General features: G+C 61.1%; 1 protein-coding gene across 1 annotated transcript in view; it reads left to right on the forward strand.

Annotated features, from left to right (window-relative positions):
• Positions 1-21,905, forward strand: part of LOC135441472 (adhesion G protein-coupled receptor L1-like) — a 45,846-nt gene that overhangs the window by 9,209 nt on the left and 14,732 nt on the right. The window contains exons 4-10 of the mRNA XM_064701017.1: positions 737-846; positions 6,671-6,685; positions 12,791-13,588; positions 14,685-15,122; positions 15,657-15,760; positions 17,064-17,249; positions 20,964-21,002. Of these exons, the coding sequence (XP_064557087.1) occupies positions 737-846; positions 6,671-6,685; positions 12,791-13,588; positions 14,685-15,122; positions 15,657-15,760; positions 17,064-17,249; positions 20,964-21,002 (1,690 nt within the window). The remainder of the gene's footprint in view (positions 1-736; positions 847-6,670; positions 6,686-12,790; positions 13,589-14,684; positions 15,123-15,656; positions 15,761-17,063; positions 17,250-20,963; positions 21,003-21,905) is intronic.

Genomic DNA, 21,905 nt, shown 5'->3' on the forward strand with positions numbered 1-21,905 from the left:
TGTCCCTGTGTCCCCACTGTCCCTCTGTCCCCACTGTCCCCACTGTCCCTGTGTCCCTCATGTCCCTAGTCCCATGTCCTGTGTGTCCCCACTGTCCTGCTGTCCCTGTCCCCATGTCCCCACTCGACATCCTCTGTGTCTCCATGTCCCCTCACTGTCCCCATGTCCCCTCAGGTCCGCTGTCCCCCTGTGTCCCCCAATGTCTCTGTGTCCCTTTGTGTCCTGTGTCCCGCCCATATCTCCTCATGTCCTGTGTCCCCCTGTGTCCCCATGTCCCTACGTCCCCCTGTGTCCCCCCTGCTGTCCCCCAGTGTCCCATGTCCCTCTGTGTCCCTGATGTGTCCCCCTGTGTCTGTGACATGTCCCCATGTCCCTGCCCTGTCCCTGCCCTGTCCCTGCTGTGTCCTCGTGTCCCTGCTATGTCCTCCCATGTCCCCATGTCCCCTGTCCCTCACATGTCCCCATGTCCCTGTCCCTGCCGTGTCCCCGTGTCCCCCCGTCCCTGCTGTGTCCTCGTGTCCCTGCTATTTCCTCCCATGTCCCCATGTCCTCTGTCCCTGAAGTGTCCCTTTGTCCCCGTGTCCCTGCCGTGTCCCTGTGTCCCGTGTCCCTGCCGTGTCCCTGCCCTGTCCCTGCCGTGTCCCTGCCGTGTCCCTGCCGTGTCTCTGTGTCCCCTGTCCCTGCCGTGTCCCTGCCCTGTCCCTGCCGTGTCCCTGACGTGTCCCCGTGTCCCCAGGTGCAATAACCGCACTCAGTGCGTTGTGGTCGCCGGCTCCGACGCCTTCCCCGACCCCTGCCCGGGCACCTACAAATACCTGGAGGTGCAGTACGACTGCGTGCCCTACAGTGAGTGCTGCCCCACAGATCCTGCCCCATAGCCCTGCCCCATAGATCCCGTCCTGCCCCATAGATCCTGACCCACAGCTCCCCAGAGCCACCCCAGCCCCTACAAATACCTGGAGGTGCAGTGCGACTGCGTGCCCTACAGTGAGTGCTGCCCCACGGATCCGGACCCACAGCTCTGCCCCATAGATCCCATCCTGCCCCACAGGTCCCATCCTGCCCCATAGCCCGGCCCCACAGCTCCCCAGAGCCACCCCTGTGCCAGCCCCTACAAATACCTGGAGGTGCAGTACAACTGCGTGCCCTACAGTGAGTGCTGCCCCACAGACCTGCCCCATGGATCCTGCCCTGCCCCATAGATCCCATCCTGCCCCATAGCCCGGCCCCACAGCTTCCCGGAGCCACCCCCTGCCCGGGCACCTACAAATACCTGGAGGTGCAGTGCGACTGCGTGCCCTACAGCGAGCACTGCCCCATAGATCCCATAGATCCCGTCCTGCCCCATAGCTCTGCCCCACAGCTCTGCGCTGTCCTGCCCCACAGCACCCCCAGTCCTGGCACCTATAAGTACCTGGAGGTGCCATTGGTCTCCCACAGGGATTGCTGCCCCACAGCTCTGCCCCATAGCCCTGGCCCATAACCGTGCCCCAATGGCTCTGCCCCATGGCTCTGCCCCACAGCTCTGCCCCATAGCCCTGTTCAGTCCCACAGCTGTGCCCACAGCCCTGCCCTATAGACCCTGCCCCACAGCTCTGCCCCACAGTGCCCCCACAGCCCCACAGCACCCAGAGGTGCACCTGGGGAGTTCTGCCCCACAGCACCCAAGGGGCCCCACAGGGATCCCACAATGCCCCCCTGTCCTACCCCACAGCACCCATGGAGCCCCATGGAGCCCCACAGGGACCCCACAGCCCCCCAGGACCCCCAGCCCCCAACCCTGGGGGCACCTTTGGGGTGTGGGGTGGGACTGGGGGGGTCTCAGGGAGCCCCCAGGTGTGTGTGGGGGAGGTTGTGCCCCCCTGGGTCCCCCCCGTGTCGCGTTTGTCCCCCAGGCCGGGCTGTGACCCCCCGGTGCAGGTGCTGTGACCCCCAGCCCCGGGGGGCTCTGTGTGACCTGGGGGTCCCGGGGGGTTTTGGGGTGACCCCATCTCTCCCCAGGCGCCGTCGCGGGACCCCCAGAACCCCCCCGGCCCCTCCCCCATTTTGCTTTGCAGCCGCCACCGGAGCCGCCCGAGGGAGCGGCCGGACAGGGCCGGACACGGCCCCGGGACACGGCACGGGCACGGGGACACGGCACGGGCACGGCAGGGACGCGGCAAAAACACAGCAAAAACACACCCAAAACATGGCCAGAACCATGCAAAAAACACACCCAAAACACACCAAAAACATGGCAAAAAACGTGCAAAAACCACAGCAAAAACACAGCAGGAACACGGCATAAACACACCAAAACCACAGCAAAATACATGCAAAAACACAGCAAAAACACGGCACGGACACAGCAGAAACACAACAAAACCATGGCAAAAAACACGGCAAAACCACACACAAAACACACCAAAAACATGGCAAAAAACACGGCAAAACACGGCACGGACACAGCAAAAACACACCAAAAACACGGCAAAAAACATGGCCAGAACCATGCAAAAAACACAGCAAAAACATGGCAAAAAACATGCAAAAAACACAGCAAAACCACAGCAGGAACACAGCAAAACCACACCAAAAACACGGCAAAAACATGCAAAAAACACGGCAAAAACACACCCAAAGCATGGCAAAAAACATGCAAAAAACCTGGCAAAACTACAGCAAAACCACAGCAGGGACACGGCAAAAACATGGCCAAAACCATGCAAAAAACACGGCAAAAACAGGGCAGGAAAAGGGCAGGAATACGTGAAAAACACAGCAAAAACATGGCAGGAACACAGCAGGAACACATGAAAAACATAGCAAAGACATACTAAAAACAAGGCCAAAACCATGCAAAAACCACGGTAAAAACATGGGAGGAACACGGCAGGAACTTGTGAAAAACACAGCAAAAATCACTCAAAATCCACATAAAGACCGTGGCAAAACCACAGGAAAAACATGGCAGGAACAGGACAGGAACACACAAATACCAATGAAAACAATGGCAAAAACATGGTGAAACCATGCAAAAACCATGGCAGGAACATGCAAAACCATGGCAAAACAACACCAAAAACATGGCCAAAACCATAGCAAAAACCATGGCAAAACCCACACCAAAAATTCACCAAAACCATGGTGAAATTACACCAAAATCATGGCAGGAACACGCAAAAACCACGGCAAAACAACACCCAAAACAAGCAAAACCATGCAAAAACCATAGCATAACCATGCAAAAACCACACCAAAACCAGACCAAAACCACGCAAAAACCACACCAAAACCATGGCAAAAACATGCAAAACCACACCAAAATCACGGCAAAACGGCACCAAAAATATGGCTGAAACCACGGCAAAAACCATGGCATAAACACACAAAATCCACAGCAAAATCACGGCAAAACCACACCAAAAACATGGCCAAAACCACAGCAAAACCACCCAAAAACCGTGCCCAAAATGCCCCAAAACCACAGAGGGAGCGCGTTAAACACACCTGGGGTGGGTAAACACACCTGGACAGGTGAACACACATGGCCAGGTGAACACACCTGGGCAGGTTTAACACACCTGGACAGGTAAACACACCTGGGGCAGATAAACACACCTGGGCAGGTGAACACATCTGGACGGGTTTAACACACCTGGGCAGGTGAATGCACCTGGACACACTAAGGACATGGTGAACACCTGAGCGTGTGATGTGTGTGCTAAATGCACACCTGGCATGGGTAGAACACACCTGGGCACACTCAGGGCACACCCAGCATGGGTTAAACACACCTGGGCATACTCAGGGCACACCCAGCTCACACCTGTGTGTGCTAAATGCACACCTGGTGTGGGTTAAACACACCTGGGCACGCTCAGGACACACCCAGCTCACACCTGCACATGCCAATGCACACCTGGTGTGGGTTAAACACACCTGGGCACACTCAGGACACACCCAGCTCACACCTGCACAGGCCAATGCACACCTGGTGTGCAGGGTGGGGCAGTCACACACCTGTGTGTGCCAGTGCACACCTGGCGTGGGTCAAAGGTCCCTGAACACACTGAGGGTGTGCCAAGGACACAATCAACACCTGGACACACCTGTGCACGCTAAGCACACACTGGACACACCTGAGAGCGCTCTGTGCACACCTGAGCATGCTAAGGACACGCTGAGTGCACACCTTGCACGCTCAAGGCACACCTGGTGTGCAGGGCGGCGTGCGTTAAACTCACCTGGGCCAATGGTGAGGGTGAGGACACTCCAGGTGCACACCTGAGCGCGTGAAACACACACCTGGTGTGAGAGCAAAGCGAGGGACACACCTGGGCACACCTGGGCACATTAACACACACTCATTACTCATCAAGTACACGCTAATTACACACCAGGCACACATTGATCACACAGCAGGAACACTCAGAGCACAGTCAGGGCACACTCACACACACTCACACACACACACACTCAGTGCACACTCACTCTCACACACACACACACTCACAAACATTCATACTCACACACTCACAGACACACACAAACACACACACAGACTCGCACACACACACACACAAACACACACTCGCACACACTCACACACACTCACACTCAGTGCCCACTCACACACTCACACATTCACATTCACACTCACACTCACTCACATACTCTCACACACACTCACACTCTGCCCACTCACACTCGCACACTCACACATTCACACTCGCACACTCATGCACACTCACACACACACTCAGTGCCCACTCACACACTCACACATTCACACTCACACACTCACACACTTGCACACTCACACACACTCACACACACACTCAGTGCCCACTCACACACTCACACACACTCACACTCAGTGCTCACTCACACACACACACTCACACTCGCGGACACACACACACACTCACACACACACACTCACACTCAGCGCTTACTCACACTCAGTGCTTACTCACACTCACACTCACACTCACACTCGGTCCCTGCCGCTCGGGGGGCGTGTCCATCCGGGGTGGGGGAGGGGCGGGGCCGCCTCTTTCCTTTGCAGGAGCCGCTGGAGCCCCGCCCCCCCCGCGCCCCTCCCCCATCGCCGTCTCTCTCTGCAGGGCGGGGGGAGGGGCGGGGGGGGCAGGAGAGCGGGGGAGGGGAGCCCTGCGACCCCCCGTGTGTCCGTCTGTCCATCTGTCCATTTGTCCATCTGTCCCCGTGTCTGTCTGTCCATCTGTCTGCCCCCGTGTCTATCCCCGTGTCCATCTGTCCCTGTGTCCGTCTCTGCCTGTGTCCGTCTGTCTGTCCCCGTGTCCGTCTGTCCATCCATCACCTCTGTCCATCTTCCCCACCCAGGCCGTCCCCATCCCCCCTTTCCGTGTCCGTCCGTCTGTCCCTCCACGGTTCCCTCTGTGCATCCTCCCCTCCCATTGACTTTTCCGCATTTCCGTCCCTCTGTCCCTCTGTCCATCTGTCCCTCTGTGTCCCGCTCTTTGCCGTCCCTCTGTCCGTCCTCCTGCCCATCCTGATGTCCATCTGTCCATCCACCCCTTCTGTCCGTCAGTCCCTCCTGCCGTGTGTCCATCCCTCCATCCCTCCACGTCCCCCTTGTTCCTCTGTCCATCCCCGTGTCCGTGTGTCCATCTCTGTGTCCGTGTGTCCATCCCTGTGTCTGTGTGTCCATTCCCATGTCCATCTGTCCATCTGCCCATGTGTCCATCCCGTGTCCATCTGTCCGTCCTGTGTCCGTGTGTCCATCCCCATGTCTATCCCGTGTCCACGTGTCCATCTTGTGTCTGTCTGTCCATCCCATGTCCATCCTTGTGTCCATGTGTCCATCCCGATGTCCATCCTGTGTTCATGTGTCTGTCCCATGTCCATCTGTCCATCCCTGTGTCCATCCTTGTGTCTGTGTGTCCATCCTCGTATCCATCCCCTTGTCTGTCCCATATCCCTCTGTCCATCCCATGTCCATCTGTCCGTGTGTCCATCTGTCCATGTGTCCATCCCATGTCCGTGTGTTCATCCCGTGTCCGTGTGTCCATCCCGTATCCGTGTGTCTGTCCTGTGTCCATGTGTCCATCCCATGTCCTGTGTCTGTCCCATGTCCATCCTGTGTCCGTATGTCCATCTGTCTGTGTGTCCATCCCGTGTCGTGTGTCCATCCTGTCGTCTGTCCATGTGTCCATCCCATGTCCATCCTGTCGTGTGTCCATCCCATCCCGTGTCCATCTGTCCATGTGTCGTGTCGTCCCATCCCTTGTCCATCCGTGTCGTGTGTCCATCCCCGTGTCCGTGTGTCCGTGTGTCCATCCCGTGTCCGTGTGTCCGTGTGTCCATCCCGTGTCCGTGTGTCCATCCCGTGTCCGTGTGTCCATCCCGTGTCCGTGTGTCATCTCCCGTGTCCGTGTGTCCATCCCTGTCCGTGTGTTGTGTGTCCCTCCCCCCGTCCGTGGTTCGGGGTTGGTGTTTGGGTCCCCCCGGGCTGGGGGGGCCGGAGCCGTTTAATCTCTCTTCTCTTTGTCTCCTCTCTCGCCCCTCCCCCCCCCTGCCCTCCCCCTCCCCTCCCCCCCCCCTGTGACCCCCGCCCTACCCCCCCCCCCGCCCCCCCCCCCCCCCCCGCACCCCGCCCCTCCCCCCCCCCGCTCTCTCCCGCCTTTTCTTCCGGTGCTAAAAATAGAAGTGGAACAAAAAGGTAACACGGACCCCCCGCTCCGGCCCCCCCGAAACCCCCAAACCCTCCTGACCCCCCAACCCCCATCCCGCCCCCCCCCTCGACCCCCAAACCCCATCCCGCCCCCCCCCTCGACCCCCCAAACCTTCCCGACCCCTCCCCGACCCCCCAAAACCCTCCTGAACCCCCCAAGCCCTCCTGATCCCCCACCCAGAGCCCCCTAAAACTTCCCGCGCCCCCCAACCCATCCCACACCCCGCCCCCAACCCCACCCCCCACCCCTGAACCCCCAAACCCCTCCCAGATCCCCCCTGCCCCCCCTTGTTCCTGCACCCCAAACCCCTCCCCCCCTCCAGAGTGACCCCAAATCCAGACCGCCCCCGCTGACCCCGCACCCCAAATCCTGCCCCTCCCCCAATCCCCTCCCCACCCCAAATCCTGACCCCCCCACCCTGAAATCCCTCCGCCCCCCCCCCTGCCCCCCCAAATTCCTCCCGCTCCCCCTCCCCCCTCCCCTGACCCTGAACCCCCAAATCCTCCCCCCATTTCCCCTCCCCCCCTCCCCCCTTCCCCCCCCCCCAGGTCCCCAACACACGGGGGGGGTCATTGCCCCCCCCCGTAATTAACTCTCATTAATTTGGGGGGACCCCCAGACCCCCCATCCCCTCGGGGGTCCCCGGGACCCCCCAAAGTGCCCCGAGCTCCCCCAGGACCCCCAAACCTTGGGGACCCCCCGAGGTGTCCCCACCCCCCCCCCGAGTTTGGGGGGGCCCCGCCCCCCCCTCAGGTCACCCCCCAAATGGGGGGGGGAGGGGCAGCCCTGGGACCCCCCGGTCCCTCTGAACCCCCCCCAAATCAAAGAGCTCCCCAAAAATAAACCCCAAAATTAAACCCAAAAATAAATAACCCCAAAAATAATCCTCCAAAATAATCCCGAGGGACAGCTCGGGGGGGCCGGGGCAGTGCTGGGGTCAGCAAAGGTCAGCTGGGGTCAGTTTGGGTCAGTCAGGGTCACTCAGGGGTCAATCAGGGTCAGTCAGGGTCAGTCAGGGTCAGTTTGGGGTCGGGGTGCAGCTGCAGATCAGTGAGGGCCAGTTTGGGTCATTTGAGATAGTTGGGGTCAGTTGGGGGTCACTCAGGGGTCAGTTTGGGTCAGTTTGGGGCAGTCAGGGTCAGTTGGGGTCAGCCAAGGTCAGCTGAGGTCACTCAGGGTCCATTTGGGTCAGTTTGGGGTCAGTTTTGGGTTGGTGTGCAGCCGTGGGTCAGTTTGGGTCATTTGGGGTCAGTAAAGGTCAATTGGGGTCATGTGGGGTCAGTTTGGTCACTCAGGGTCAGTTGGGGTCAGTTTGGGGCAGTTTGGGTCACTCAGGGTCAGTTTGGGGCAGTTTGGGTAATTTGGGATAATTGGGGTCAGTTGGGGTCACTCAGGGTAAGTTCAGGGTCACTCAGGGGTCACTCAGGGTCAGTTTGGGGTCATTCAGGGGTAACTCAGGGGTCACTCAGGGTCACTCAGGGGTCACTCACAGGTCACTCCGGGGTCACTCCGGGGTCACAGCCAGGGCGTCGCCCCCGTGTCCGTCTGTCCGTCCGTGCGGGAAGGCGGGGGGGGGGGATGGGCGGGGCGGTGACCGGGGAGGGCGTGGCCGGGGCAGGGCGGGGCCTGCGGGCAGGAGGGGGCGGGGCCGGGGGCGGGGCCGCGGCTTCTTCCCACAGGTGCCGGAGCGGGGGGCGGGGCCTAACGTGTCTCTCTCCTCCTCCTCCTCCCGCAGGGCCCGGCCACGCCCCCCCGGACCGCGGGGCCCCCCCGAGCCTGTGAGTCTCCCCTCCCCCACCCTCCCGGGGACCCCCGAAAACCCCAAAAAACCCCGGGGGAAAGGGGGGGGCTGCGGCACGGCCGGGCGGCACATCTGGACACAGCTGGATCCGTGTGCGCACCTGGATGGGCACAGCTGGATCTGTGGGCACCTGGATGGGCTCACCTGGGCACAGCTGGATCCATGGGCACAGCTGGATCCCGGGCACACCTGGATCCGTCTGCGCACCTGGGCACACCTGGATCCGTTTGCTCACCTGGATGCGCGCAGCTGGATCCTTGTGCATACCTGGGTTGTGCACACCTGGGCACACCTGGATCCTGGGTGCACCTGGATGGGCACTTCTTGATGGGCACAGCTGGATCCTGGGCACACCTGGGTCCTTGTGCACACCTGAGCTCACCTGGATGGGCTCACCTGGGCACACCTGGATCCGTGTGCACGCCTGGGCTGTGCACACCTGGATGGGCACACCTGGGTCCTTGTGCACACCTGGATGGGCATAGCTGGATGGGCTCACCTGGATCCCGGGCACAGCTGGACCCGTGTGCACACCTGGATCCATGGGCACACCTGTGCACACCTGGATGGGCTCACCTGGATCCTGTGCACACCTGGATGTGCACACCTGGATGGGCTCACCCAGATGGTCACACCTGGGCTCACCTGAGCTGTGCACACCTGGGCACATCTGGGACTGTGCACACCTGGTGCCCATGCTCACAGGTGCCCGTGCACACCTGGATCCAGCTGCACGTCCAGGTGTGCCCCCTGCACACGCAGCCCCCGCGGCCCCCTGCACACGCGTGTGCGACGGGGCACAGGTGGGGCAGCGCACGCACCTGGGCAGGTGTTACAATGACACACACCTGGCCAGGTGTGACAGTGACACACCCCTGGGCAGGTGTATCAATGACACACACCTGGGCAGGTGTGACAGTGACACACACCTGGGCAGGTGTGACAGGGAGACACACCTGTGTGAGCACAAACACTCAGGAAGGTGTGACAGGGACACAGTGACACACACCTGGGCAGGTGTGACAGTGACACACACCTGTGTGAGCACAAACACTCAGGAAGGTGTGACAGTGACACACCCCTGAGCAGGTGTAACAATGACACGCACCTGGGCCGGTGTGACAGTGACATGCACGTGTGAGCTTGCACAGGTAACGCCCAGAGGTGTGAACACAGAGTGATGCAGGTGTGGCAGCTCTCGCACACCTGAGTGTGCAAATGTGCTGCTGCCTGAACACATCTGCACACACCTGAGCACACTTGGGCACACACCTGTGCTCACACCTGTGCTCAAACCTGTGCTCACACCTGTGACCACGTGCACACACACCTGGGCTCACACCTGCTCACACCTGTGCACGCACCCTCCCAACCCACCATGCAAATGCACGGCCAGGTGAACACGTGCCCACATGTGTGTGCAAATGGGCTCGCACAGGTGTGTGTGTGGCTGCACAGGTGTGTGCACCCCTAGAAGGGAGGGAGGTGTGCTCACACCTGTTCACATGTGCACACGTGAACACACCTGTGCTCATCTGCGCACACCTGTGCACAGAGCTGTTCTCACACCTGTGTGCGCACCTGTGCTCAGCTTTTCACAGCTTTGCACACCTGTGCTCACCTATGCACACACGTGTGCACACCTGTACACATCATGCACATTGTGAAACCTGTACACATCTACGCTGCACCCCTGTGCACACACCTGCATCACACCTGTGACTCACATTAATTTGCTACACCTCTGTGCTCACCCTGTGCACACCTGTCTCACACTTGTCTCACACCTGTGCACACCCTGTTTTGCCGCTTAGCACCTCTGTGCTCACACTGTGCACACCTTGTGCTACACCTCTGTGCTCACACTTGTGCACACACCTGTGTCACACCTGCGCTCAGCTTTGCACACCTGTGCTCACATCTGTGCACACCTGTATGCTCACACCTGAGCTCACACCTGTACACACCAGCACACATATTTGCACACCTGCTCACACCTGTGTCACACCTGTGCCGCCCCGCACACGCGTGTCTGTCCCGGCCCCTCCCCCTCGTGCCGCGCCCCGGGCGGGGGGCGGGGCCAGGCTGAGGGGGCGTGGCCAGGATGGCACTGGGGGGGTCCCAGCCTGGCCCCGCCCCCAGGGGGGCCCCATCCCCCCATCCCCCCCCGCGCAGAGACCCCGTGGGGGCGGGGCTTTGGGGGCGGGGTTTGGGATTTTGGGGCGGGGTCTCTGCTCTGGGGGTCCCCCCGTGTCCCCTCCCCGTGTCCCCCCCCGTGTCCCCGTTCTCTCCCGCAGCTCTAACCCCCCCGTTTCTCTCCCCCAGCCTCTCTGCAGCGCCAGCGGACACCGGGACCACGCGCGACCCCCAAACCCCCCCAGCCCCCCAAAACCGGGGGGGTCCCCCCAAACCCCCTCCAGCACCGGGGGGACCCCCCCGAGCCCCCCCCCCCACCCCCCCCCGTGTTTCGGTCGCGCTCGATCGTCCCTGGCTGTGGGCCCGGGGGGGGAGGGGAGGAGCCCCCCCATTTAGGGCCCCCCCCATTTAGAGCGCCCACATTTAGGGCCCCCCCCCGATTTGAGCCCCTCCCGTTTTAGGGCTCCTCCCCCAAGCAGAGCTGCCCCGCCCCCCTCAGGGTGACCCCCCCATTAAAGGGGTCCCGGGTTGGCGGGGGGGGCTCGGCCCCCCCTTGTCGCCATTGCCGGGGACAGTCGGGGTGTCCCCACCCATCCCTCCCCCCCATTCTGTCCCCTCCCCTCTGTCCCCTCCCCCGATAAGGGACCCCCCCCTTCCTCCCTCCCCCCCCGTGTCCCGCTCCCTCCCCCGGGTCCCCAAAACCACCCGGGGTTGGGGTCCCCCCCCAGCCCCCCCCGTGGGACCCCCCAGTCGCTGATGGAACGCTTCTCTTTTCTCTCCTCTTCTCGCTGTGTCCCCATCCCCGTGTCCCCTCCCGTGTCCCCATCCCCCTCTGTCCCCTCACTGACACCCCCCCATTGCCACCCCTCCATTGTCACCCCCCCATTGCCACCCCCTCATTGTCCCTCTGTCCCCCATTGCCCCCCGTGTCCTCTGGTCCGTCTGTCCCCTCCCCTGTCCCCTCCCCGTGTCCCCTCCTGTTCTCCCCGTGTCCCCATCCTCCTTCTGTCCCCTCACTGCCACCTCGCTATTGCCACCGCCTCCATCGCCAACCCCTCGCTGTCCCTCTGTCCCCCATGTCCTCATGTCTGTCCCCTCCCGTGTCCCTGTGTGCCTCCACGCCTGTCACCGTGTCCGTCTGTCCCCTGTCCCCTGTGTCCATCCCTGTCCCCTGTGTCCATCCCCGTGTCCCCGTGTCTGTCCCCTCTTCCATCCATCCATCTGTCCCCTGTGTCCCGGTCTGTCCCCGTGACCGCCATCCACCCGTGTCCCCCGTCTGTCCGTGTCTGTCGCTCCGTCCCTGTGTCTGTCCCCCCATCCATCCATCCCCGTGTCCGTGTGTCTGTCCCCATCCCCGTCCTCCTGTCCCCCCTCCCTCCCTCCCCGTGTCTGTCCCCGTGCCCATTCCCCTGTCCCTCCTCCATCCCTGTGTCCGTGTGTCTGTCCCCGTGTCCATCCATCCTCTGTCCCCACCCCTCCCGTGTCCCTCATCCCTCTCCATGGCCCGCTGCCTGTCCCACAAACCACCCGTGTCCCCCCGTCTGTCCCTTCCTGTGTCCCTCCCCGTGTCCCTCTGTCCCTCCTCGTATCTCCCTGTCTGTACCTCCCCGTGTCCCTCTGTCTGTCCCACCCTCTCCATGTCCCAGTCCCTCCCTCCCTCCCCGTGTCCCCTCGTGTTCCCCTGTCCCTCCCCCGTCCCTCCCCGTGTCCCTTTGTGTCCCCATGTCCCCTCCCACGTCCCCCTGTCCCTCCCCGTTTCCCCCCGTCCGTCCGTCTGTCCGTCCCTCCCCCCCTCCCCGTGTCCCCCTGTGTCCCCATGTCCCTTTCCATGTCTCTCCCCGTTTTCCCCCTTGTCCCCCTGTCTGTCCCTCCCCGTGTCCCCCTGTCCTCCCCCCGTCCTCCCCGTGTCCCCCTGTCCATCCCTCCCCGTCCCTCCCCGTGTCCCTCTGTCTGTCCCCTCTGTCCCTCCGTCCCTCCCCGTGTCCCCCTGTCCATCCCCCCGTCCTTCCCCATGTCCCCCTGTCTGTCCCCCTGTCCCTCCCCGTGTCCCTCTGTCTGTCCCACCTGTCCCCCCGTCCCTCCCCGTGTCCCCCTGTCCATCCCTCCCCGTGTCCCTCTGTCCGTCCCCCCGTCCCTCCCCGTGTCCCTCCCGCAGTTTTCGTCTGCCCGGGCGTCCCCCAGCGCGTGGGTCCGGCGCTGTCCACGCACGAGTCGCCGCACCAGGCGGGCGGCTGGTGCCGGGACCCGCTGCAGTCGGGGGACCGGCTCTACGTGCTGCCGTGGGTGCCGTACCGCACGGACACGCTCACCGAGTACGCGTCCTGGGCCGACCTGGTGGGCGCCCGGCCCGCGGCCACGCACCGGCTCCCGCACCGCGCCGACGGCACCGGCTTCGTGGTGTACGACGGCGCCGTGTTCTACAACAAGGAGCGCACCCGCAGCATCGTCAAGTACGACCTGCGCACCCGCATCAAGAGCGGCGAGACCGTGGTGGGCGCCGCCAACTATCACGACACGTCGCCCTATCGCTGGGGCGGCAAGACCGACATCGACCTGGCCGTGGACGAGGAGGGGCTCTGGGTCATCTACGCCACCGAGGGCAACGGCGGGCGCCTGGTGGTGAGCCAGCTGAACCCCTACACGCTGCGCCTGGAGGGCACCTGGGAGACGGGCTACGCCAAGCGGGCGGCCTCGGACGCCTTCATGGCCTGCGGGGTGCTCTACGTGGTGCGCAGCGTTTACCTGGACGACGACACGGAGCACCTGGGCAACGCCCTGGTCTACGCCTTCGACACGCGGCGCGGGCGCGGCTCGGCGCTGGCGCTGCCCTTCCCCAACCCGTACCAGTTCGTGGCCTCGGTGGGCTACAACCCCCGCGACAACCAGCTGTACGTGTGGAACAACCACTTCCTGCTGCGCTACGGCCTCGACTTCGCGCCCCTCGACGGCGACGGTCAGCGGGGAGGGGGGATTTGGGGTGGGGGGTACCGGGATCTGGGGTGGGGAAGGTTTGGGGTGCGGCCGGGGAGCTGCGAGAGAGGTGCGGAGATGCCGTGGGGGGAGTGCCCGGGGCCAGGGGGAGCCCTGGGGGTCCCGGTTTGCTGTGAGGGGTGGCATTGGAGGTCCTGGTTTAGTTTTGGGGGAGCCCTGGGGGTCCCGGTTTGCTGTGAGGGGTGGGCATTGGAGGTCCTGGTTTATTTTTGGGGGAGCCCCGGGGGTCCCGGTTTGCTGTGAGGGGTGGGCATTGGAGGTCCTGGTTTAGTTTTGGGGGAGCCCCGGGGGTCCCGGTTTGCTGTGAGGGGTGGGCATTGGAGGTCCTGGTTTATTTTTGGGGGAGCCCCGGGGGTCCCGGTTTGCTGTAGGGGGAGCCCTGGGTATCCTGGTTTGATTTGTGAGAGGAGCCCTGGGGGTCCCAATTTATTTTGGGAGAGCCCTGGGGGTCCTGGTTTAATTTGGGGAGAACCCTGGGGGTCCTGATTTATTTTTTGGGGGAGCCTTGGGGGTCCCGGTTTAGTTTTGGGGGAGCCCTGGGGGTCCTGGTTTAATTTGGTGGGAACATTGAGGGTCCCAGTTTGCTCTGAGGGGAGCCCTGGGGTCCTGGTTTGATTTGGGGCTGAACCCCAGTTCACTTTGGGGGTGCCCCAGTTCACTTTGGGGGGTCCAGGTGAACTTTGGGGTGCAGCCCCGGGCACTGCGGGGGTGCCCCGAGGGGCTGGGTTTAGGTTTTTGGGGTTTTTGGGGTTTTTGGGGTTTTTGGGGTTTTTGGGGTTTTGGGGGTCCCTGAAATGCGGGGGGGGGGAGCCCTGGGGGTCCCCGTTCACTCTGGGGGTGCCCCAGTTCATTTTTGGGGGGGACATCGCAGCCCTGGGGGGGTCCGGGGTCACTTTGGAGGGACCCCCAACACTCGGGGGCCCCTCCAGGTTGGTTTTGGGGGGTCCCGCTGTGCCCCAATTCCTGGGGGGTCCATCAGCCCCTCCCCCCCCCATGGGGCCTCCTTGGGGGTCCCCCAGACCCTGAACCCCCCTCCCCATTTTCTCTCCCCCCCCCAGGTGCGGTGACCACGGAGCCGCCCAGCGCGGCCCCCCCGCGCCCCACGGCGCCCCCCAGCTCCGCCGCCCCCCCGTTCCCCTCCCCCACCGCCCGCCGGGGCCCCCCCCTCACCCCCCGGCCCGGGCCCCCCCCGGGACCCCCCCCGGGCCCCGCCCACAGCGCCGCCACCCCGGGGGGGTCCCCGGGACCCCCCAACAGCGGCCCCGGGGGGGCTCCCCCCGCCCCTCCCCCCTCCCGCCGCCCGCCGGGGGGGCCCGGGGGGGGCTCGGGGGCGGGGCCCGGGGCGGGGGCGGGGCCGGGGGGAACCGGGGGCGGGCCCGGGGGGGGTCCCGGGGCGGGGGGGCGGCTGTGCGAGGCGCGGGAGGTGCGCAGGGTGCAATGGCCCGCGGCACAACAGGGAGCGCTGGTGGAGAGACCCTGCCCCAAGGGGACCCGAGGTGAGCGGGGGGACTGGGGGGAGTGGGGGGAATGGGGGGAATGGAGGAATGGGGGGATTGGGGGCATTGAGGGGATTGGGGAATGGGGGAAACTGGGGAATGGGGGTTTGGGGGAATGAGGGGAATGGGGGGATTGGGAGGGATTGGGGGAATGGGGGGATTGGGGGAATTGGGGGTAGTGGGGGGATGGGAGGGATTGGGGCGAATGGGGGGAATGGGAGCAATGGGGGACTGGGGGGGAATTGGGGGGAAATGGGGGGAATAGGGGGATTGGTGGGAATGGAGGGATTGGGGGGGATTGGGAGGCACTGGATGGGGTCTGGGGGGTTTTGGGGGGTCTGTGGAGTCCTGGGAGGTCCTGCAGGCTGTGGGGGAACTGGGGGCTATGGGGGATTTTGGGGTTTTTTTGGGGGCTTCTGGGGATCTTGGGGGTGGGGATTCTGTGGGGTGGGGAGGGGGCACTGGGAGAGCCAGGGGAGATGTGGGGTCCTCCTGAGCCCCCCTGAGCCCCCCTGAGCCCCCTGTGCCCCCCAGGCATCGCCTCCTTCCAGTGCCTGCTGGGGCTGGGGGTGTGGAACCCCCGCGGGCCCGACCTGAGCAACTGCACCAGCCCCTGGGTCAACCAGGTGGCACAGAAGGTACCGGGGCACCCCAAAACGGGCCCAGACAAACGGGGGACCCCTGAACAGGGATCCCCCAAAATGGGACCTGGCCAAAGGGGGGACCCCCAAACAGGGATCCCCCAAACGGGCCCAGCCAAAGGGGGGAGCCCTAAACAGGGGTCCCCCAAAATGGGACCCAGCCAAAGGGGGCACCCCTGAACAGGGATACCCTAAAATGGGACCCCCAGAAACGGGGACACCCCTAAACAAGAATACCCTAAAATGGCACCTGCCCAGAGAGGACACCCCTAAACGGATATCCCACAAAACTGAGACCCCCCAGAAACAGGGACACCGCTAGGCAGAAATCCCCAAAAACTGGGACCCCCAGAAATGGCGATCCCCTCTAACGATGTCCCACAGGGGTTTGGGGGGACACCCATGGGTCAGGGGGGTCCCCGATGGCCCCCGTGGAGTTTGGGGGATCTGGAGTGGGTTGGGGGGGTTACAGAGGGTCTGGGGTCTCCCTGATATCCCCCTGGGGGGTTTGGGGGTGCATCCATGGGTCAGGGGTCCCCCAGGGGGTTACAGAGGGTGTGGGGGTCCCCGATATCCTCCAGGGGGTTACAGAGGGTCAGGGGGTCCCCGATATCCCCCAGGGGGTTACAGAGGGTGTGGGGGTCCCCGATATCCTCCAGGGGGTTACAGAGGGTCAGGGGGTCCCCGATATCCCCCAGGGGGTTACAGGGGGTGTGGGGGTCCCCGATATCCCCCAGGGGGTTACAGAGGGTCAGGGGGTCCCCGATATTCTCCAGGGGGTTACAGAGGGTGTGGGGGTCCCCGATATCCCCCAGGGGGTTACAGGGGGTCAGGGGGTCCCCGATATCCCCCAGGGGGTTACAGGGGGTCTGGGGGTCCCCGATATCCCCCAGGGGGTTACAGAGGGTCTGGGGGTCCCCGATATCCCCCAGGGGGTTACAGAGGGTCTGGGGGTCCCCGATATCCCCCAGGGGGTTACAGAGGGTGTGGGGTCCCCGATATCCCCCAGGGGGTTACAGAGGGTCAGGGGGTCCCCGATATCCCCCAGGGGGTTACAGGGGGTCTGGGGGTCCCCGATATCCCCCAGGGGGTTACAGGGGGTCTGGGGGTCCCCGATATCCTCCAGGGGGTTACAGGGGGTATGAGGGCACACGCAGCTCATGAGGGGCTCCCCGATATCCCCCAGCAAGTTTGGGGCATCTTGTGGGGATACCGGGGGTCTGAGGGGCTCCCTGACCCGTGGGTGCCCCCCACACCCCCCGGGGGACATTGGGGACCCCCTGAGCCTCGGTTGCCGCAGATCAAGAGCGGGGAGAACGCGGCGTCCATCGCGGGGGAGCTGGCGCGGCACACGCGCGGGCCCGTGTTCGCCGGGGACGTCAGCTCGGCCGTGCGGCTGCTGGAGCAGCTCCTGGACATCCTGGACGCGCAGCTGCAGGCGCTGAGGCCGCTGGAGAGGGAATCAGCAGGGAAAAATTATAACAAGGTGAGGCCATAAATCCAAATTTGGGGTTCAGACTGCTGGGGGGGGGCAGGGGACAGGCAGGGGACAGTGGGGACACGGCGGTGTCGCATCCTGGACGTGCAGCTGCAGGCGCTGAGACCGCTCGAGAAGGAGTCTGCCAGGAAAAATGATAACAAGGTGGGACCCCAAAACACAAATTTGGGGTTTGGACCAAAGGGGATGGGCAGGGGACAGTGGGGACACGGCGGTGTCACATCCTGGATGCACAGCTGCAGGCGCTGCACCCACTGGAGAGGGAGTCTGCGAGGAAAAACTGCAACAAGGTGTGACCCCAAAACACAAATTTGGGGTGCAGCCTAAAAGGGGGGACCGGGGACAGGCAGGGGACACAGGGGTGTCACATCCTGGGTGTGCAGCTGCAGGCGCTGCGCCCGCTCAAGAGGGAGTCAGCAGGCAAAAATTATACCAAGATGTGACCATAAATCCAAATTTGGGGTTCAGACTGCTGGGGGGGCAGGGGAATGGGTAGAGAGCGATGGGGACAGGGCACTGGTGTGTCCTGGGTGTGCAGCTGCAGGCGCTGCGCCCGCTCGAGAGGGAGTCAGCCGGGAAAAATTATAACAAGGTGTGACCCCAAAACACAAATTTGGGGCACAGCCTGAAAGGGGGGGACGGGGGACAGTCAGGAGACACAGCGGTGTCACATCCTGGGTGTGCAGCTGCAGACGCTGCCCCCGCGCAAGAGGGAGTCAGCAGGCAAAAATCATAACAAGGTGTGACCATAAATCCAAATTTGGGGTTCAGACTGCTGGGGGGGCAGGGGACAGTGGGGACACAGCGGTGTCACATCCTGGACACACAGCTGCAGGCGCTGAGACCGCTCGAGAAGGAGTCAGCTGGGAAAAATGATAACAAGGTGGAACCCCAAAACACAAAATTTGGGGTTTGGACCAAAGGGGATGGGCAGGGGACAGTGGGGACACAGCGGTGTCACATCCTGGATGCACAGCTGCAGGCGCTGCACCCACTGGAGAGGGAGTCTGCGAGGAAAAACTGCAACAAGGTGTGACCCCAAAACACAAATTTGGGGTACAGCCTGAAAGGGGGGGACGGGGGACAGTCAGGAGACACAGCGGTGTCACATCCTGGGTGTGCAGCTGCAGGCACTGCCCCTGTACAAGAGGGAGTCTGCGGGCAAAAATTATAGCAAGGTGAGACTCCAAAACACAGATACGGGTTATGGACCAAAGGGGATGGGCAGGGGACAGGCAGGGGACAGTGGGGACATGGCGATGTCACATCCTGGATGCACAGCTGCAGGTGCTGCGCCCGCTCGAGAGGGAGTCAGTGGGCAAAAACTACAACAAGGTGCAACCCCAAAAACACAAATTTGGGGTTTGGACCAAAGGGGTGTACAGAGGACAGGCAGGAGCAATGGGGATACGGTGATGGCACATCCTGGGTGTGCAGCTGCAGGTGCTGTGACCCCTCGAGAGGGAGTCTGCGGGCAAGAACTACAACAAGGGGTGACCCCAAAACTCGGATTTGGGGTTTGGACAACTGAGGGGGCAGGGGACAGGCAGGGGACAGTGGGGACACGGCACTGGTGTGTCCTGGGTGTGCAGCTGCAGGTGCTGCACCCGCTTGAGAGGGAGTCTGCGGGGAAACTACAACGAGGTGGGACCCCAAAACCCAGATTTGGGGTTCAGAGTGCTGGGGGGACAGGGGATGGGCAGGGGACTGTGGGGACACAGCGGCGTCACGTCCTGGATGTACACCTGCAGGCGCTGCGCCCGCTTGTGAGGGAGTCTGGGGAAAAACAACAAAATTCGACCCCAAAACTCGGATTTGAGGTTCAGGCCAACGGGGGGGCAGAGAATGGGTAGGGGGCAGGCAGGAGCGATGGGGGGCACGGTAGCACAGTCTGGGTGTGCAGCTGCAGGCGCTGCACCCGCTCGAGAGGGAGTCAGTGGGGAAAAACTGCAACAAGGTGCGACCCCAAAACACAAATTTGGGGTTCAGGCCAAAGGGAGGGCGGGGGAATGGGCAGAGGACATGGTGGGGGCACGTCCTGGATGTGCAGCTCAAGGGGTAAAATCTATGGCAAGGTGGAACCCCAAAACCCAGATTTGAGGTTCAGATCGCTGGGGAGCAGGTGGGACCCCAAAACCCTGATTTGGGGTTCAGCCCAAAGGGAGACTGAGGGGAAACAGGTGGGACTGAGAGGGGATACACGGGACTGAGATCAAGGGGCTCTGAGCACAGAGAAACTGCAGCAAGGTGGGAGCCCAGAGTGGGTTTGGGTTTTTAATTAGAGATTTTGGGAATTTTTAGGGTTTCTTGGGTAATGTGTTAATGAGTGTGGTGGGTTTAGTGTTTTTATTATTTAAATTATTAGTATTTATTATTAGTATTAAGTATTAAATTGTTAGTATTTATATTATTATTTAATATGCATTATATTATACAGGATATATTATATATTAATATACACAACCATTATATAATATAAAATCTAAAATATATTACATAATATAATATATGATGTATTTTATATAATATTAATATATAATTTATAACATAATCTACAATATCTAATATATAATATATAACACAATGTAGTGTCATTATAATGATATTTACTTTTAATATAATTTATTATTATTATTATTATTACTACTATTACTACTATTATTACTACTGCTACTACTAGCTAATTATTAGTATATATTTTTTGTTGTGAGGGAGGTTTAGGAAAAGGTAAAGTAGTGTTAAAACTTTCAAATGGTATAAAGAAAAATTTATTAATAGTGATTAAGAGAAAGAGTAATAATAATTAGAAAAAAAATCAATTTTTAAAATTTTTTTTTTACTGATAATGTAAAGAAAGAAAATTTAAAATTTTAGTTAGTTTATTATTTTTAAAAGGTTTTTCTTAGTTTATTTAGAGACAGAAATTTTTGTTCTGATGATGTTATGGAAATTTTTTTATTAAAAAAAAATGTTTGAGGGCTTTGAGCACCAAATGAAGAAGAGTTACAGAAAGAACGAGGACAAGGTGGGACCCCAAAATCCCGAATTTGGGGTGACCCTGTTGAGGGGTGGGGTGGCCAAGGGGGAACCTGTGCCCCAATTGTGGGGTTCCCCTGCTCCAGAGCCTGAACCCTGTTTTTGAGATTCTTGGCCAATTTTTGGGGTTCTGCCCTGAATTTCGGGGTTGTCCCAGCCCAAACGTTGAGGGGCTCCTTTTCTAGAGACCAAACACGCCCTGACCCGAATTTTGGGGTGCTCCTGCCCGGGTTTTGGGGTCACTGTGCCAGGCCCCTTCTCCTGCCCCACATTCGGGGATCCTGCCCCAAATGTTGGGGTTGTTCTGCCCCAGATTTTGGGGCTGTTCTGCCCCAGATTTTGGGGTTGTTCTACCCCAGATTTTGGGGTTGTTCTGCCCCAAATGTTGGGGTTGTTCTGCCCCAGATTTTGGGATTGTTCTGCCCCAGATTTTGGAGTTGTTCTGCCCAGATTTTGGGGTTGTTCTGCCCCAGATTTTGGAGTTGTTCTGCCCAGATTTTGGGGTTGTTCTGCCCCAAATTTTGGGATTGTTCTGCCCCAGATTTTGGGGTTACTTCCCGGATTTCAGGAGGATCCTGTTGTGGATTTTGGGGTGCCCCCAGTGCAGGTTTTGGGGTCCCACCCCCTCACCTGGGTGTCCCCTCCCCTCTTTTATTTCCCCTGCAGATGCACAAGCGGGAGCGAACCTGCAAGGATTACATCAAGGTGAGGGGCGTGGCCTACGGGGGCGTGGCCATGTGCAATGGGAGGGGCTTGTGTGGGTGGGGTGTGGCGGGCAGGGCTGTTGGGGCTGTGGGTGGGGCTTGAATGCGTGGGTGTGTCAAGGACTGGGCCATGAAGTGGATGAGGCCTGTGTTGGTGGGTGGGGCTTATTCAGGGGGTGGAGTCTGCATGGGCGTGGCTTGGGGTGAGCTTAGATGAGCAGGGCTTTGGAAGATGGGTGTGGTCAGCATGGGCGGGGTCTGGGGGTTTAGGGAGGTTTTGTGCTGGGTGGGGCTTGGAGAGGATGGGTGGAGCCTGCAAAGACTTGTCCAGTGGGCGTGGTCTGTGTGGGTGGGTGTGTCCCGTGGGCCTGGTCTGATTGTGTGGGTGTGTCCCATTGGCAGGGTCTGCCTGGGTGGGCGTGTCCCATGGGCGTGGTCTGTGAGGGCGTGTCCCATGGGTGTTGTCTGTGTTGGCATGTCCCATTGGTGTGGTCAGATTGGGTGGGTGTGTCCCACGGGAATGGTCTGATTGTGTGGGTGTGTCCCATGGGTGTGGTCAGTCTGGGTGGGCATGTCCCATGGGCGGGGTCTGACCAGGTGGGCGTGTCCCATAGGTGTGTCCAATGGGTGTGGTTGGTCTGACCGGGTGGGCGTGTCCCTGGGGTTGGACACGGCCACACCCAGGACAATGCTGGAGACCTGAGGGATGGGTGTCAGTGGGCGGAGCACGTCCTGGTTGGACGTGGCATTTGGGCGTGTCCCTTTAGGAGTGTCCATGTGGGTGTGTCATTTGGGTGTGGCCCCTGGGTGTGTCTCTATGGGCCTGTCCCTTGGGCGTGTCCCCATGTGTGTCCCAGCCCCACCCGTCCCGCAGGCTGTGGGAGTTGGGTGTGACCCTGGGTGT

This window comes from Zonotrichia leucophrys, unplaced genomic scaffold (assembly GCF_028769735.1).
Source record: "Zonotrichia leucophrys gambelii isolate GWCS_2022_RI unplaced genomic scaffold, RI_Zleu_2.0 Scaffold_305_63074, whole genome shotgun sequence".
NCBI lineage: Eukaryota > Metazoa > Chordata > Aves > Passeriformes > Passerellidae > Zonotrichia > Zonotrichia leucophrys.